Consider the following 15380-nt stretch of genomic DNA (forward strand, 5'->3'; position numbering starts at 1 on the left):
GGGGGCAGCGTCTGGTGGCGCATAATGGGGGTCTGCATAAAGCATAGCACAATGGGGCGGCTGATTAGTGCTGTGTATTTTGGAGAGCTGCTTACAGCGTGAGTGATGGGGGGCATCATACATCAGTGTGAGTGATGGGGGGCACCATACATCAGTGTGAGTGATGGGGGGCACCATACATCAGTGTGAGTGATGGGGGGCACCATACATCAGTGTGAGTGATGGGGGGCACCATACATCAGTGTGAGTGATGGGGGGCACCATACATCAGTGTGAGTGATGGGGGGCACCATACATCAGTGTGAGTGATGGGGGGCACCATACATCAGTGTGAGTGATGGGGGGCACCATACATCAGTGTGAGTGATGGGGGGCACCATACATCAGTGTGAGTGATGGGGGGCACCATACATCAGTGTGAGTGATGGGGGGCACCATACATCAGTGTGAGTGATGGGGGGCACCATACATCAGTGTGAGTGATGGGGGGCACCATACATCAGTGTGAGTGATGGGGGGCACCATACATCAGTGTGAGTGATGGGGGGCACCATACATCAGTGTGAGTGATGGGGGGCACCATACATCAGTGTGAGTGATGGGGGGGCACCATACATCAGTGTGAGTGATGGGGGGGCACCATACATCAGTGTGAGTGATGGGGGGGCACCATACATCAGTGTGAGTGATGGGGGTGCACCATACATAAGTGTGAGTGATGGGGGGGCACCATACATAAGTGTGAGTGATGGGGGGGCACCATACATAAGTGTGAGTGATGGGGGGCACCATACATAAGTGTGAGTGATGGGGGGCACCGTACATAAGTGTGAGTGATGGGGGGCACCGTACATAAGTGTGAGTGATTGGGGGGCACCGTACATCAGTGTGAGTGATTGGGGGGCACCGTACATCAGTGTGAGTGATTGGGGGGCACCGTACATCAGTGTGAGTGATGGGGAGGGCTGCGTACATCAGTGTGAGTGATGGGGAGGCTGCGTACATCAGTGTGAGTGATGCGGGGGCTGCGTACAGCAGTTGGAGTGATGGGGGGGGGCTGCGTACATCAGTGTGAGTGATGGGGGGCACCGTACATCAGTGTGAGTGATGGGGGGCACCGTACATCAGTGTGAGTGATGGGGGGCACCGTACATCAGTGTGAGTGATGGGGGGCACCATACATCAGTGTGAGTGATGGGGGGCACCATACATCAGTGTGAGTGATGGGGGGCACCATACATCAGTGTGAGTGATGGGGGGGCACCATACATCAGTGTGAGTGATGGGGGGGCACCATACATCAGTGTGAGTGATGGGGGGCACCGTACATCAGTGTGAGTGATTGGGGGGCACCGTACATCAGTGTGAGTGATTGGGGGGCACCGTACATCAGTGTGAGTGATTGGGGGGCACCGTACAGCAGTGTAAGTGATGGGGGGGCACCATACAGCAGTGTAAGTGATGGGGGGGCACCATACATCAGTGTGAGTGATGGGGAGGCTGCGTACATCAGTGTGAGTGATGCGGGGGCTGCGTACAGCAGTGTGAGTGATGCGGGGGCTGCGTACATCAGTGTGAGTGATGGGGGGCACCGTACATCAGTGTGAGTGATGGGGGGCACCATACATCAGTGTGAGTGATGGGGGGCACCATACATCAGTGTGAGTGATGGGGGGGCACCATACATCAGTGTGAGTGATGGGGAGGCTGCGTACATCAGTGTGAGTGATGCGGGGGCTGCGTACAGCAGTTGGAGTGATGGGGGGGGGCTGCGTACATCAGTGTGAGTGATGGGGGGCACCGTACATCAGTGTGAGTGATGGGGGGCACCGTACATCAGTGTGAGTGATGGGGGGCACCGTACATCAGTGTGAGTGATGGGGGGCACCATACATCAGTGTGAGTGATGGGGGGCACCATACATCAGTGTGAGTGATGGGGGGGCACCATACATCAGTGTGAGTGATGGGGGGGCACCATACATCAGTGTGAGTGATGGGGGGCACCGTACATCAGTGTGAGTGATGGGGGGCACCGTACATCAGTGTGAGTGATTGGGGGGCACCGTACATCAGTGTGAGTGATTGGGGGGCACCGTACAGCAGTGTAAGTGATGGGGGGGCACCATACAGCAGTGTAAGTGATGGGGGGGCACCATACATCAGTGTGAGTGATGGGGAGGCTGCGTACATCAGTGTGAGTGATGCGGGGGCTGCGTACAGCAGTGTGAGTGATGCGGGGGCTGCGTACATCAGTGTGAGTGATGGGGGGCTGCGTACATCAGTGTGAGTGATGGGGGGCACCGTACATCAGTGTGAGTGATGGGGGGCACCATACATCAGTGTGAGTGATGGGGGGCACCATACATCAGTGTGAGTGATGGGGGGGCACCATACATCAGTGTGAGTGATGGGGGGGCACCATACATAAGTGTGAGTGATGGGGGGCACCGTACATCAGTGTGAGTGATGGGGGGCACCGTACATCAGTGTGAGTGATGGGGGGCACCGTACATCAGTGTGAGTGATGGGGGGCACCATACATCAGTGTGAGTGATGGGGGGCACCATACATCAGTGTGAGTGATGGGGGGGCACCATACATCAGTGTGAGTGATGGGGGGGCACCATACATCAGTGTGAGTGATGGGGGGCACCGTACATCAGTGTGAGTGATGGGGGGCACCGTACATCAGTGTGAGTGATTGGGGGGCACCGTACATCAGTGTGAGTGATTGGGGGGCACCGTACAGCAGTGTAAGTGATGGGGGGGCACCATACAGCAGTGTAAGTGATGGGGGGGCACCATACATCAGTGTGAGTGATGGGGAGGCTGCGTACATCAGTGTGAGTGATGCGGGGGCTGCGTACAGCAGTGTGAGTGATGCGGGGGCTGCGTACATCAGTGTGAGTGATGGGGGGCTGCGTACATCAGTGTGAGTGATGGGGGGCACCGTACATCAGTGTGAGTGATGGGGGGCACCATACATCAGTGTGAGTGATGGGGGGCACCATACATCAGTGTGAGTGATGGGGGGGCACCATACATCAGTGTGAGTGATGGGGGGGCACCATACATAAGTGTGAGTGATGGGGGGCACCGTACATCAGTGTGAGTGATTGGGGGGCACCGTACATCAGTGTGAGTGATTGGGGGGCACCGTACATCAGTGTGAGTGATGGGGGGGCTGCGTACAGCAGTGTGAGTGATGGGGGAGCTGCGTACATCAGTGTGAGTGATGGGGGGCACCGTACATCAGTGTGAGTGATGGGGGGCACCATACATCAGTGTGAGTGATGGGGGGCACCATACATCAGTGTGAGTGATGGGGGGGCACCATACATCAGTGTGAGTGATGGGGGGGCACCATACATAAGTGTGAGTGATGGGGGGCACCGTACATCAGTGTGAGTGATTGGGGGGCACCGTACATCAGTGTGAGTGATTGGGGGGCACCGTACATCAGTGTGAGTGATGGGGGGGCTGCGTACAGCAGTGTGAGTGATGGGGGGGCTGCGTACAGCAGTGTGAGTGATGGGGGAGCTGCGTACATCAGTGTGAGTGATGGGGGGCACCGTACATCAGTGTGAGTGATGGGGGGCACCGTACATCAGTGTGAGTGATGGGGGGGCTGCGTACAGCAGTGTGAGTGATGGGGGGCACCGTACATCAGTGTGAGTGATGGGGGGGGCTGCGTACATCAGTGTGAGTGATGGGGGGGCTGCGTACAGCAGTGTGAGTGATGGGGGGGGCTGCGTACAGCAGTGTGAGTGATGGGGGGGCTGCGTACAGCAGTGTAAGTGATGGGGGGGCTGCGTACATCAGTGTGAGTGATGGGGGAGCTGCGTACAGCAGTGTGAGTGATGGGGGGGCTGCGTACAGCAGTGTGAGTGATGGGGGGGCTGCGTACAGCAGTGTGAGTGATGGGGGGCACCGTACATCAGTGTGAGTGATGGGGGGGCTGCGTACAGCAGTGTGAGTGATGGGGGGGCTGCGTACAGCAGTGTGAGTGATGGGGGGGCTGCGTACAGCAGTGTGAGTGATGGGGGGGCTGCGTACAGCAGTGTGAGTGATGGGGGGGCTGCGTACAGCAGTGTGAGTGATGGGGGGGCTGCGTACATCAGTGTGAGTGATGGGGGGGCTGCGTACAGCAGTGTGAGTGATGGGGGGGCTGCGTACAGCAGTGTGAGTGATGGGGGGGCTGCGTACAGCAGTGTGAGTGATGGGGGGGCTGCGTACAGCAGTGTGAGTGATGGGGGGGCTGCGTACATCAGTGTGAGTGATGGGGGAGCTGCGTACAGCAGTGTGAGTGATGGGGGGGCTGCGTACAGCAGTGTGAGTGATGGGGGGGCTGCGTACAGCAGTGTGAGTGATGGGGGGGCTGCGTACAGCAGTGTGAGTGATGGGGGGGCTGCGTACAGCAGTGTGAGTGATGGGGGGGCTGCGTACAGCAGTGTGAGTGATGGGGGAGCTGCGTACATCAGTGTGAGTGATGGGGGGGCTGCGTACAGCAGTGTGAGTGATGGGGGGGCTGCGTACAGCAGTGTGAGTGATGGGGGGGCTGCGTACAGCAGTGTGAGTGATGGGGGGGCTGCGTACATCAGTGTGAGTGATGGGGGGGGGGCTGCGTACAGCAGTGTGAGTGATGGGGGGGCTGCGTACAGCAGTGTGAGTGATGGGGGGGCTGCGTACAGCAGTGTGAGTGATGGGGGGGCTGCGTACATCAGTGTGAGTGATGGGGGGGCTGCGTACAGCAGTGTGAGTGATGGGGGGGCTGCGTACAGCAGTGTGAGTGATGGGAGGGCTGCGTACAGCAGTGTGAGTGATGGGGGGGCTGCGTACAGCAGTGTGAGTGATGGGGGGGCTGCGTACATCAGTGTGAGTGATGGGGGAGCTGCGTACAGCAGTGTGAGTGATGGGGGGGCTGCGTACATCAGTGAGAGTGATGGGGGGGCTGCGTACATCAGTGTAAGTGATGGGGGGGCTGCGTACAGCAGTGTGAGTGATGGGGGGGCTGCGTACAGCAGTGTGAGTGATGGGGGGGCTGCGTACAGCAGTGTGAGTGATGGGGGGGCTGCGTACAGCAGTGTGAGTGATGGGGGGGCTGCGTACAGCAGTGTGAGTGATGGGGGGGCTGCGTACAGCAGTGTGAGTGATGGGGGGGCTGCGTACATCAGTGTGAGTGATGGGGGGGCTGCGTACAGCAGTGTGAGTGATGGGGGGGCTGCGTACAGCAGTGTGAGTGATGGGGGGGCTGCGTACATCAGTGTGAGTGATGGGGGAGCTGCGTACAGCAGTGTGAGTGATGGGGGGGCTGCGTACATCAGTGAGAGTGATGGGGGGGCTGCGTACATCAGTGTAAGTGATGGGGGGGCTGCGTACAGCAGTGTGAGTGATGGGGGGGGCTGTGTACAGCAGTGTGAGTGATGGGGGGGCTGCGTACAGCAGTGTGAGTGATGGGGGAGCTGCGTACAGCAGTGTGAGTGATGGGGGGGCTGCGTACAGCAGTGTGAGTGATGGGGGGGCTGCGTACATCAGTGTGAGTGATGGGGGGGCTGCGTACAGCAGTGTGAGTGATGGGGGGGCTGCGTACATCAGTGTAAGTGATGGGGGGGCTGCGTACAGCAGTGTGAGTGATGGGGGGGCTGCGTACAGCAGTGTGAGTGATGGGGGGGCTGCGTACAGCAGTGGGAGTGATGGGGGGGGCTGTGTACAGCAGTGTGAGTGATTGGGGGGCACCGTACATCAGTGTGAGTGATGGGGGGGCTGCGTACAGCAGTGTGAGTGATGGGGGAGCTGCGTACAGCAGTGTGAGTGATGGGGGAGCTGCGTACAGCAGTGTGAGTGATGGGGGGGCTGCGTACAGCAGTGTGAGTGATGGGGGGGCTGCGTACAGCAGTGTGAGTGATGGGGGGGCTGCGTACATCAGTGTAAGTGATGGGGGGGCTGCGTACAGCAGTGTGAGTGATGGGGGGGCTGCGTACATCAGTGTGAGTGATGGGGGATCTGCGTACATCAGTGTGAGTGATGGGGACCACCATACATTGGACGAAACACATGGGCACAAACAGCATTCATGCTGAGCAGGAGGGAGAGGGGCTATTCTGAGATATGCTCCCCTTCATCACCCCAAATAACCCAGCCTGATACCAGAGATACAGCTCAGCCTGAAGTTAATATTCACATTGATATGTATGTATGTGTGTGTGTATGTATGTGTGTCTGTGTCTGTGTCTGTATATATACTGTCCACACGTGTGTGTGTGTGTGTGTGTGTGTGTGTGTGTCTGTGTATGTATATATATACTGTCCACACGTGTGTGTGTGTGTGTGTCTGTGTATGTATATATACTGTCCACACGTGTGTGTGTGTCTGTATGTATATATACTGTCCACACGTGTGTGTGTGTCTGTGTATGTATATATACTGTCCACACGTGTGTGTGTGTGTGTGTCTGTGTATGTATATATATACTGTCCACACGTGTGTGTGTGTGTGTGTCTGTGTATGTATATATACTGTCCACACGTGTGTGTGTGTCTGTATGTATATATACTGTCCACACGTGTGTGTGTGTCTGTGTATGTATATATACTGTCCACACGTGTGTGTGTGTGTGTGTCTGTGTATGTATATATACTGTCCACACGTGTGTGTCTGTGTATGTATATATACTGTCCACACGTGTGTGTGTGTGTGTGTCTGTGTATGTATATATACTGTCCACACGTGTGTGTGTGTGTCTGTGTATGTATATATACTGTCCACACGTGTGTGTGTGTGTCTGTATGTATATATACTGTCCACACGTGTGTGTGTGTCTGTGTATGTATATATACTGTCCACACGTGTGTGTGTGTGTGTGTGTGTGTATATATACTGTCCACACGTGTGTCTGTGTCTGTGTATGTATATATACTGTCCACACGTGTGTGTGTGTGTGTGTGTATGTATATATACTGTCCACGTGTGTGTGTGTGTGTGTCTGTGTATGTATATATACTGTCCACACGTGTGTGTGTGTCTTTGTCTGTGTATGTATATATACTGTCCACACGTGTGTGTGTCTGTCTGTGTCTGTGTATGTATATATACTGTCCACACGTGTGTGTGTGTGTCTGTGTATGTATATATACTGTCCACACGTGTGTGTGTGTAGTTATGGTTGCTTTATGTTTTCTGACACGCAGTCCACAAACAAGTTTGTTGCTCCTGTTTTCAGCTTCCTATATAATACTTGATGGTAAATGTATCACACGTTAGCAGGAGCAGTGTGAGGTGTGTGTTGTACTTATCACTGCTCTTACTGATTGGAGCTTCTGTGTTCCGCTTTGTCTTGCAGTTTTCCCAGGTTCCAAACTATCCTCCATCACGCAGGTATGTTCCCAGTAATACTGGGTGCAACAAGGGGTGGGGGGATAACTAGCTCTTGGCTGCTCTGTCCATTCACAATGTGGTTATTAAACAGTGGAGAAATTGTCACTACTTTGGGTATCCCCAAAACTGTAATGTGCTAAAAATTTGTTTTCATCTTCCACTTGTTCATGTGACTGCCTCTAAGCAGCTGATTTTGTCTTCTGCTTTGTAATCAAGTCTAACTTTGTAATATATTTCCTGGCTTGATGAATTCTTAGTCAATCTCTTACAATTGCAGTTACAATTATTGCACTAAACTTATAACACCACAGACATATTTATATCACATACACTAAGGGGTGAATTTGCGAGAAGTGGAGCTAAATTATCTATGGATGTAAAAGCCCATAGTCTGTAAGAATGACTAGTATAGTATTTAGCTCTGGTAGATGGTATTGTTTTTTTAAAAATACACTTTTATAGAACATGAAATTAACTTGGTTCCATGTTACGGACCCTTTGCCTCCACTTTTTATATAATTACTGTGAAAGTGCGTAGATTGGAGCACTGCACACATCAATACCCCAGACTTGTAGTATTGGGTTCTTCTGACCTAGAATGAGCAGAAGCGTTTAGTGCACAGATCCGAAAGCTCAGATCATGAGTCTTCAAGCCAGGAGCTTGAAATGTATCCAGCATTTTAAACAGTATTCTACCATGGAAGTTCCCTCAGCCAGAAGATATATGCAAAACATATATATTGATTTATCAGTCCGTCATCGTTTCAATGTTATGTTCTATTAAAAGATTCGGTGATGATGTTGTGGAGGGGGGTCAGGGGTGATGATGTTGGGGAGGGGGGGGGGCAGGGGTGATGATGTTGGGGAGGGGGGGGCAGGGGTGATGATGTTGTGGAGGGGGGGGCATCAGGATGTTGAAATGAAGGAACTATTCAGCTTCTCTTTACAAATCACACCTATGATCTCTTTATTTTCCATTTCTCTGAAGTCTGACGATTCTCTGCAGGTTTTTCAAGCTGCTGAGATTCTTTTGTATGGACTATGGGCCCAAAGTGATGCTTTATAATATGTGAGGAATATGTTTGTCTAACACTGACTCATTTACTTCTGTTCTCATCACAGGAATTTTTAGATATCTATAATACCTAACTCGGTATCCCCAAAACTTCCTGGAATGTGCACAATAGTTGCCCATTTTCATCTGAAGAGCAAACGACTTGTCAGAGACCTGTTTTTACTCCTTGTTAATGTCCTAACATCCCCCCTGTACACAGCCAATTTAATTCTGCATGACTCCTGATAATTGCACCCAAATTGTACATATTCACTGCCAATTACAAATGAAAACTATTGATTTAAATAATCCAATGCTCTTAAATGTGTATTTAAAAAATTCCCCTGACCTTTATTTAAAGAGAAATTGTTCCCAGAGTTTCTAATATTCCAGTTTGTAGGCGAACATTGATTAGTTGTCCTGATTAATCAGCCTCTCTCCGTCTCATACACCACATAGCATCTCCTCTTATATTCTATGAACTCATATTTGAGTGATAAATTATAATGTGTTTTATGAGAATGGAGCGGCCTCAATTAATTATCGCCTCCTAAATTATGTATATTTTAAAAATACAAAGCGTCTTGATAGAAAAAAATCTAAATAAAATTGTAAAAAAACAATAGAAATATAAGCTGTCATGTCTATATATGAGTAATACAGCATTATTTACAATAAAATATTTTTAACTGTTTGTTTCCCTGGTGTTATTTGCTCACAACTTGCTTTATTACATATGCTATAAATTTCACTGTCATCAGGTCCTATTTCCACGTTTTATTTAGATTATTTCCCTCTCCCTCCTAATAATGTGTAAAATAAGATTCACCAAAAAGAGAGGTTGTGTAAATGTTCCTCCCTATAGTTCTATATACTGTATAAAGGTCACTGCTTACAGTGTTAATTTACACAATGAATGATATATATAACAATATTGTATGTGCATGGCCTGCACGCTATTTCACTAACCTACATCCTAATAAGTTACATGTTATAATACTGCCCCCTTCACCTTTCCTGCATTAATATATGAATCCTCTTTTATAAAACAGTTTGACAGACATGCTCTATGTAGTAAAACTAACAGCAAGCTGTTTTTACTGGTGAATTATTGAAGGTCAGATAATGGGGAAGGGGGTTACATGTTTCACATGCAGGGCAAGGAGAGGGTTTTCATATTCATACAGGGACCATTACCCTGTAACTATCAAACTGCTCCTTTTAGTGTTTCTCCCTCTGGCACATCCTTCCCTCCACTCCCACTATCTGTTGGGGTCCCACAAGCCTCTGTTCTTGGCCCTTTTACTTTTTTTATTGTATACCTCTCCTCTTGGGGCACTAATTCATTAATTTGGCCTCCAGTACCACCTCCATAGTGATGGTACCCAAATCTATATCTCTTCCCCTGACCTCTCCCCTTCTGTACTATCTTGTGTAACCAACTGTCCTTCAACTATCTCCACATGGATGTCCCAATGCTACCTAAAGCTCAACATGTCCAAAACTGAGCTTATTATCTTCCCACCTGCCCTCAAATCTCCCTCACTGTTAATAACACCACAATTTCCTCAGGCTCCGCTGTCTTGGTGTCACACTTGACTCCACCCTCTGCTGTATTCCTCACATCCAGACTCTCTCCCAGTCCTGTCGACTCCACCTTAAAAACATTTCAAGAATACGCCATTTTCTTACTCCACATGCTTCCAAAACTCTTATCCATTCTCTCATCATCTTCCATCTTGACTACTGCAACCTCCTGCTACCTGGCATTCCTGACACCCATATATCCACACTTCAATCCATCCTAAATGCTGCTGCAACACTGATCTCCCTCTCTCTGCTCCACATCTGCTGCACCACTCTGCAAATCCCTACACTGATTCTGTGTCCTCCAGAATCCAATTTAAATTACTCTCCCTTCCCTACAAAGCCCTCAACAACACCCCCCCTGCATACATCTCACATCTAATATCAATATACCCTCCCTCCTGCCCTCTTAGATCTACCTCTGACCTGCGCCTTGTCTCTGGTAACCAGCTTCTCACTCCCCACTTATGTAATTCCCTACCACTCCCAATCAGGCTTTCCTACAAATCTTTAGATGTTCTCTAAAAACCCATCTTTTTTAAAGCTTACCTTCATCTCTGTTTATACTATTCGCACTAATACACCCTCACAGCTGCCCCAATCTCCACTCTAAGCCACACTCGCTCCTCTTATTTCAACTGTGTCCTTTTCCACTTAGAATGTAAGTTCTCTAATGAGCAGGGTCCTTCATACCATTTGTTTTCATGTCTGCATTTATTTTGTCTGCCTTGTCTGTCCCTGTTTTATGTATATACTCTTTTCCCTAGTGTACAGCGCTGCGGAGCACTGTGGCGCCTTACAAATCTACCGTGGTGATGATGATGATGATAATAACTGGTGAATTCAATCTGCTATAAATAGGGGTTTGTGTCAGAGAAGATGTCTTTTCAGTTATAGGATATGGGGTTGCGACTCATTCCTTCTGTCTCTGATCTTGACCATGAAGCAATACTTTCTCGATCCCCAGCTTGGCCAAAAAATCAGCTATTTGGTTTTGACCTTTATTCGAGCACAATAGTTGGTGGCTGTATTTTTACAAATGTAAAGATTCTTCTGCATTTCGGAAGTTCCACCAGCGACTAACCATGGAAAGACCTAACATGTTGTCCTCTGGAGAGATTGGGGGACGTGTCAATACTAACCACAAAGCTGCATGTGATACCTTATGTGCTTTGTGTGTTTTTAATATATTTCTGTAATAAAAGAGAGGAATTTAATTTTGTAAAACTGTTAACCTTCAACCTGAGTTAATTTTTTTTTTTCTGGGTTGTATCAGAGTTCCAGGTGGGGTTCAGTAAAGGAAATCTGCATGAAAAGTATTTGACAAAACTTCTTAAAAGTCACCCTAACCACATTTTGTTTTTAGTCGTGTTTTAGACTGGGCCTATTTGTGAAAATCCTCTCTGCGGCTTTTTGTTTACGAATTTGCCAGCGTTGTGTGCTACGGAAATTACTATTTTTGTCGTCTCTTGGGTTCCTGATTTGTGTTCACTCCTTTCAGCTTAGACGACTGAGGACTGAGGATAAATAACCTTATTCCATGTTCTTCTATAAGTAGTGAGAGGAGAAAGAGGATTGAAGTCAGAAGCTGAACCGTGTGAGGGAGCTCAGTTTTCAGCAGATTAACTCTTAAATCAGGTTTTTATGTTAAGAAAGCGTTTCTCTGATAGCCTAGGAGCCTTTTCCTGCGGCTGACGCTGTTATGGAAGCTGTGGAGAGCCATGCAGAATATGTTCATACCTCTATTTGAGAATGTAAAATGTGATCAGAGTAATAATATAGTTAGTTGCTTAATAAACTGTGATCTCTCTGGTAGGTGGATAAAATGTGTATGTTGTAACAGAATTGTGTATAGCAGACGTGCTTATCTTGGATACAATATTGCATTAGCCATGGGCATTGCATTGGACAGAATCTGTACTGCTATCAAACTTTCTTACCTTCGAAGAAGGTATAATATTTTTCTTTTAATGTGTACCCTTTAATTTCCATTGTATAGCACTGTATAATGAAGGAAATTATACAGGTTAGTGGAGTTAATAATTCATTTCCACTTACAAGAACTGTTCAAACATTATAAACTTAGTATAAGAAGAATTTTAAAAATGAGTGACAGCCCTAACAATTGGACTCTCCATGGACTCTGTGACGGCCCTAACAATTGGACTCTCCATGGACTCTGTGACGGCCCTAACAATTGGTTAACTCCTTGGTTAGCTGAGCAGAGACAAGAAAGAGAAAGGCCTCCAGAGGGTATATAGTGTGACGACTCTTCCTCATAAGTGTCTCATTCCTGCCGCTCCAGCTGAGCAAGCAGGCGAGCGCAGAAAGGGTTTTTCTTTTGTTTTTCTATGAGGGCTTGTCTGCAACTTTTCGGGCATGGATCCTGGCATTGTGCCTGGGAGAAATGTTGAGCAGGACAGAAGTAGCTCCCTGGCCCGCTAGTTGCTGTCATATGCTGGAATTTCAAACCGCTCTCTGTCAGACAAAGCATTATGGAAGCAGCGGGTCCTTACAGCGTCATCACCAACATCACTTTCTGGCCAAGCGGTGCGTGTATTGGAGGAGAAGGCGGCAGTGGCACGTTGCAACACAATGGGCAATTATAGAACCAGGACCTGCCCAAAAAAGAACATAAAAATAACATTTTATCCTGGTGAAGTAGTGCTGCAAACTAATCCTACATTCCTACCAAAGGGAGTTTCCACTTTCTATATTATTCAGGAAATCATACTTCCATCTCTATGACGTCCTTTCCAGCGACGGCCTATTTTGGAAGGAAGATTCTTCTGGGCGTAGATCAATAAAGTCTATATACATTATAATATTGGTGTTGGTTTAATTTAAAACCCCAGCTATGTTCGTACTGCTTGGACACACTATAGAAAATTGTTAGGACAGCCATGGAGTCTAAGGAGAAAATAAGCAAATTACATTTACTGTTAATTTTGTTCATTGAAGGAAGACTCCATGATAACCCTGATAGTCTCACCTGTGTTGTCAGTTTATATTTCTCAGGGACAGCTTGGGAAGTGACTCGAAGACACCTGAGAAAGGAAGAGTCACACAATCTACCTTCAGGTGTTTTCCTGTCTCTGTTCAGCTGTTAATCCATTGTAAAGGACACAACATTAATGGTAAATATAAGTTGCTTATTTAATAGTCCAGGAAGGAACAACATTGATTTATTTTATGTACAGACATCACTTTGTACTGTAGGTAACTAGTAAGGAAGCAGAGACTTTTCAGTAACTGTATGACATGTTTAAGGAGATCTGCCTCCTCTGGAGAACATTACATTTGGTGTTATAACCTACAGGTGCTGGACCAGATTGTGCATAAACAGGTTTGTGTAGAAATGATCCATATTCTGCTATCCTTCTTTGTATAGAAGTATGCCAGACAACATGTCCTGATACCAATAAAAGCGTCACTCATTGATGCCGCTCACCTAAGAAGAGATGTGAATGTGAACCGTTCCCATCGATAGAATACAAAGTAAATGTTTCCTGTATGGGCAGCACGGTGGCTCAGTGGTTAGCACTTCTGCCTTTCAGCACTGGGGTCATGAGTTTGATTCCCAACCATGGCCTTATCTGTGTTGAGTTGTATGTTCTCCCCGTGTTTGCATGGGTTTCCTCTGGGTGCTCCGGTTTCCTCCCACATTCCTAAAACATACTAGTAGGTTAATTAGCTGCTATTAAATTAACCTTAGTTTCTCTCGGTCTGTGTGTGTGTGTGTTAGGGAATTTAGATTGTAAGCTCCAGTGGCGCAGGGACTGATGTGAGTGAGTTCTCTGTACAGCGCTGCGGAATTAGTGGCGCTATATAAATTACTCATTATGATGATGGTTGTATTGTAATTTATAGCTTGCAGTTTATATTGATATTTCTGTGTAACAATATTTTCTGATTTGTGTTCTAGGACTGCTGTCCACAGCAATTAAAATACAACCCATGCAATGTACTGAGAGGACAAAAGAAGCTTATACTAAATATCCAATAATTTTACACGTTCTTCCTATCACAGGAACCCGGAGGAACAGTTTAAAGCAATATCCAAGAAATATGCCATATGCAAGTATGATTTTGTGGCCAGAAATCTCAACGAGCTGTCTGTGCTGAAAGACGACATAGTGGAGGTAATCGCCAGGGAGTCAGGGGAGGAGATGGGGATTTTAGAAATGGGGTAAATGTAAAGGGTTTTTTTTAAGAGGGGTATATATTTCTAAAGGTTGGGTGAGTTATTTAAGCGTCTAAAAGAGAAAAAACAACTAGGGTCTTCAAGACTTTCTGAAGATTTGTCTACAAGCTACATGTACACTTTGGTGCACTTCTGTAAATGTGAACCCTGCATAGGGGTAAAACCGTCCAACCAAAAGAGCTGCAAGGACAGTGAAGAAATGTGTTATAGAGGTAACATTAACTAGGTTACACCAGGTATTGGTTGTGTTGGGTGGTTGTCAGTAAAGGTTCCAGTTTAATAAAATACATTTGGTTCTTCATGTTGGCATTATGGAATAACTTAATTCACTAGAGACAAGAGGTACGTTGTAGGATCCAGATCCCACAGTACATTCAGCTGTTACTCCATAAAGTATAGAGCTGACTGAATGAGACACTTTCTGCAGCTCAGAGAACTCAATGCATCCATACACAATAGACTGCAAGATGTGTTCTAAAAACCTAGGGCCAAAGTAAAAATCTGTCATTACCACCCATAGACCATTCTAAACAACAGAACTGAACAACTATTACAACAAATACCTGGGTTACCTTAGTCAAGTTTGTCTTGTATAGATTCTGTTTTATGCAAGTTTTTTTTTTTGTTTGTGTGTGTCTGTCCTAGGTTATGGATGATCAGAAACAGTGGTGGAAGGTTCAGAATTCCAGTGGGTCTTCTGGATTTGTGCCAAACAATATCCTGGGAGTAATGAAAGCTGAAGACCCCTCAGTGGGCCGCTCAGAACCTGTCTATAATCAGACAATTCAGGTAAACGCCCAGCTCATTCCATACTTCACACCAGGAAATACTTTGCACTAGTTTGTACTTTGTACTATTGTATCTTTACAATGTGGCATTTTATTAGAGAGTGTTTAGTTGGTGACGAACAGTTGTTTATTGTTTAACCCTTTCACTCTCTATCTGCTTTTGTACTATGGTCTCTGCGTTTCTGGCATAGTACCAAGGATTACTTCTACTCACTGCTATAAGTAGCAGATCACATAACAGAGCATTGGCTGGATCTCGCTGCCCGTAACTCATAGATCACAGAGTAGGGCATTTGGCCAGCTTATTGCCAATAGCAAATAGATCTATTCACAATCCCGGTATCTAGTAGATAAATGGCAATCAGGCTAC

General features: G+C 47.5%; 1 protein-coding gene across 11 annotated transcripts in view; it reads left to right on the forward strand.

Moving 5' to 3' along the window:
* The window catches only part of EPS8 (EGFR pathway substrate 8, signaling adaptor), a 110086-nt gene that overhangs the window by 80938 nt on the left and 13768 nt on the right, over positions 1–15380 (forward strand). For all 11 annotated transcript variants that reach the window (XM_075210844.1, XM_075210848.1, XM_075210849.1 and 8 more), the window contains 3 exons: positions 7343–7377; positions 14049–14160; positions 14868–15011. In XM_075210844.1, the coding sequence (XP_075066945.1) occupies positions 7343–7377; positions 14049–14160; positions 14868–15011 (291 nt within the window). The remainder of the gene's footprint in view (positions 1–7342; positions 7378–14048; positions 14161–14867; positions 15012–15380) is intronic.

Source organism: Mixophyes fleayi, chromosome 4 (genome assembly GCF_038048845.1).
Source record: "Mixophyes fleayi isolate aMixFle1 chromosome 4, aMixFle1.hap1, whole genome shotgun sequence".
Classification (NCBI taxonomy): domain Eukaryota; kingdom Metazoa; phylum Chordata; class Amphibia; order Anura; family Limnodynastidae; genus Mixophyes; species Mixophyes fleayi.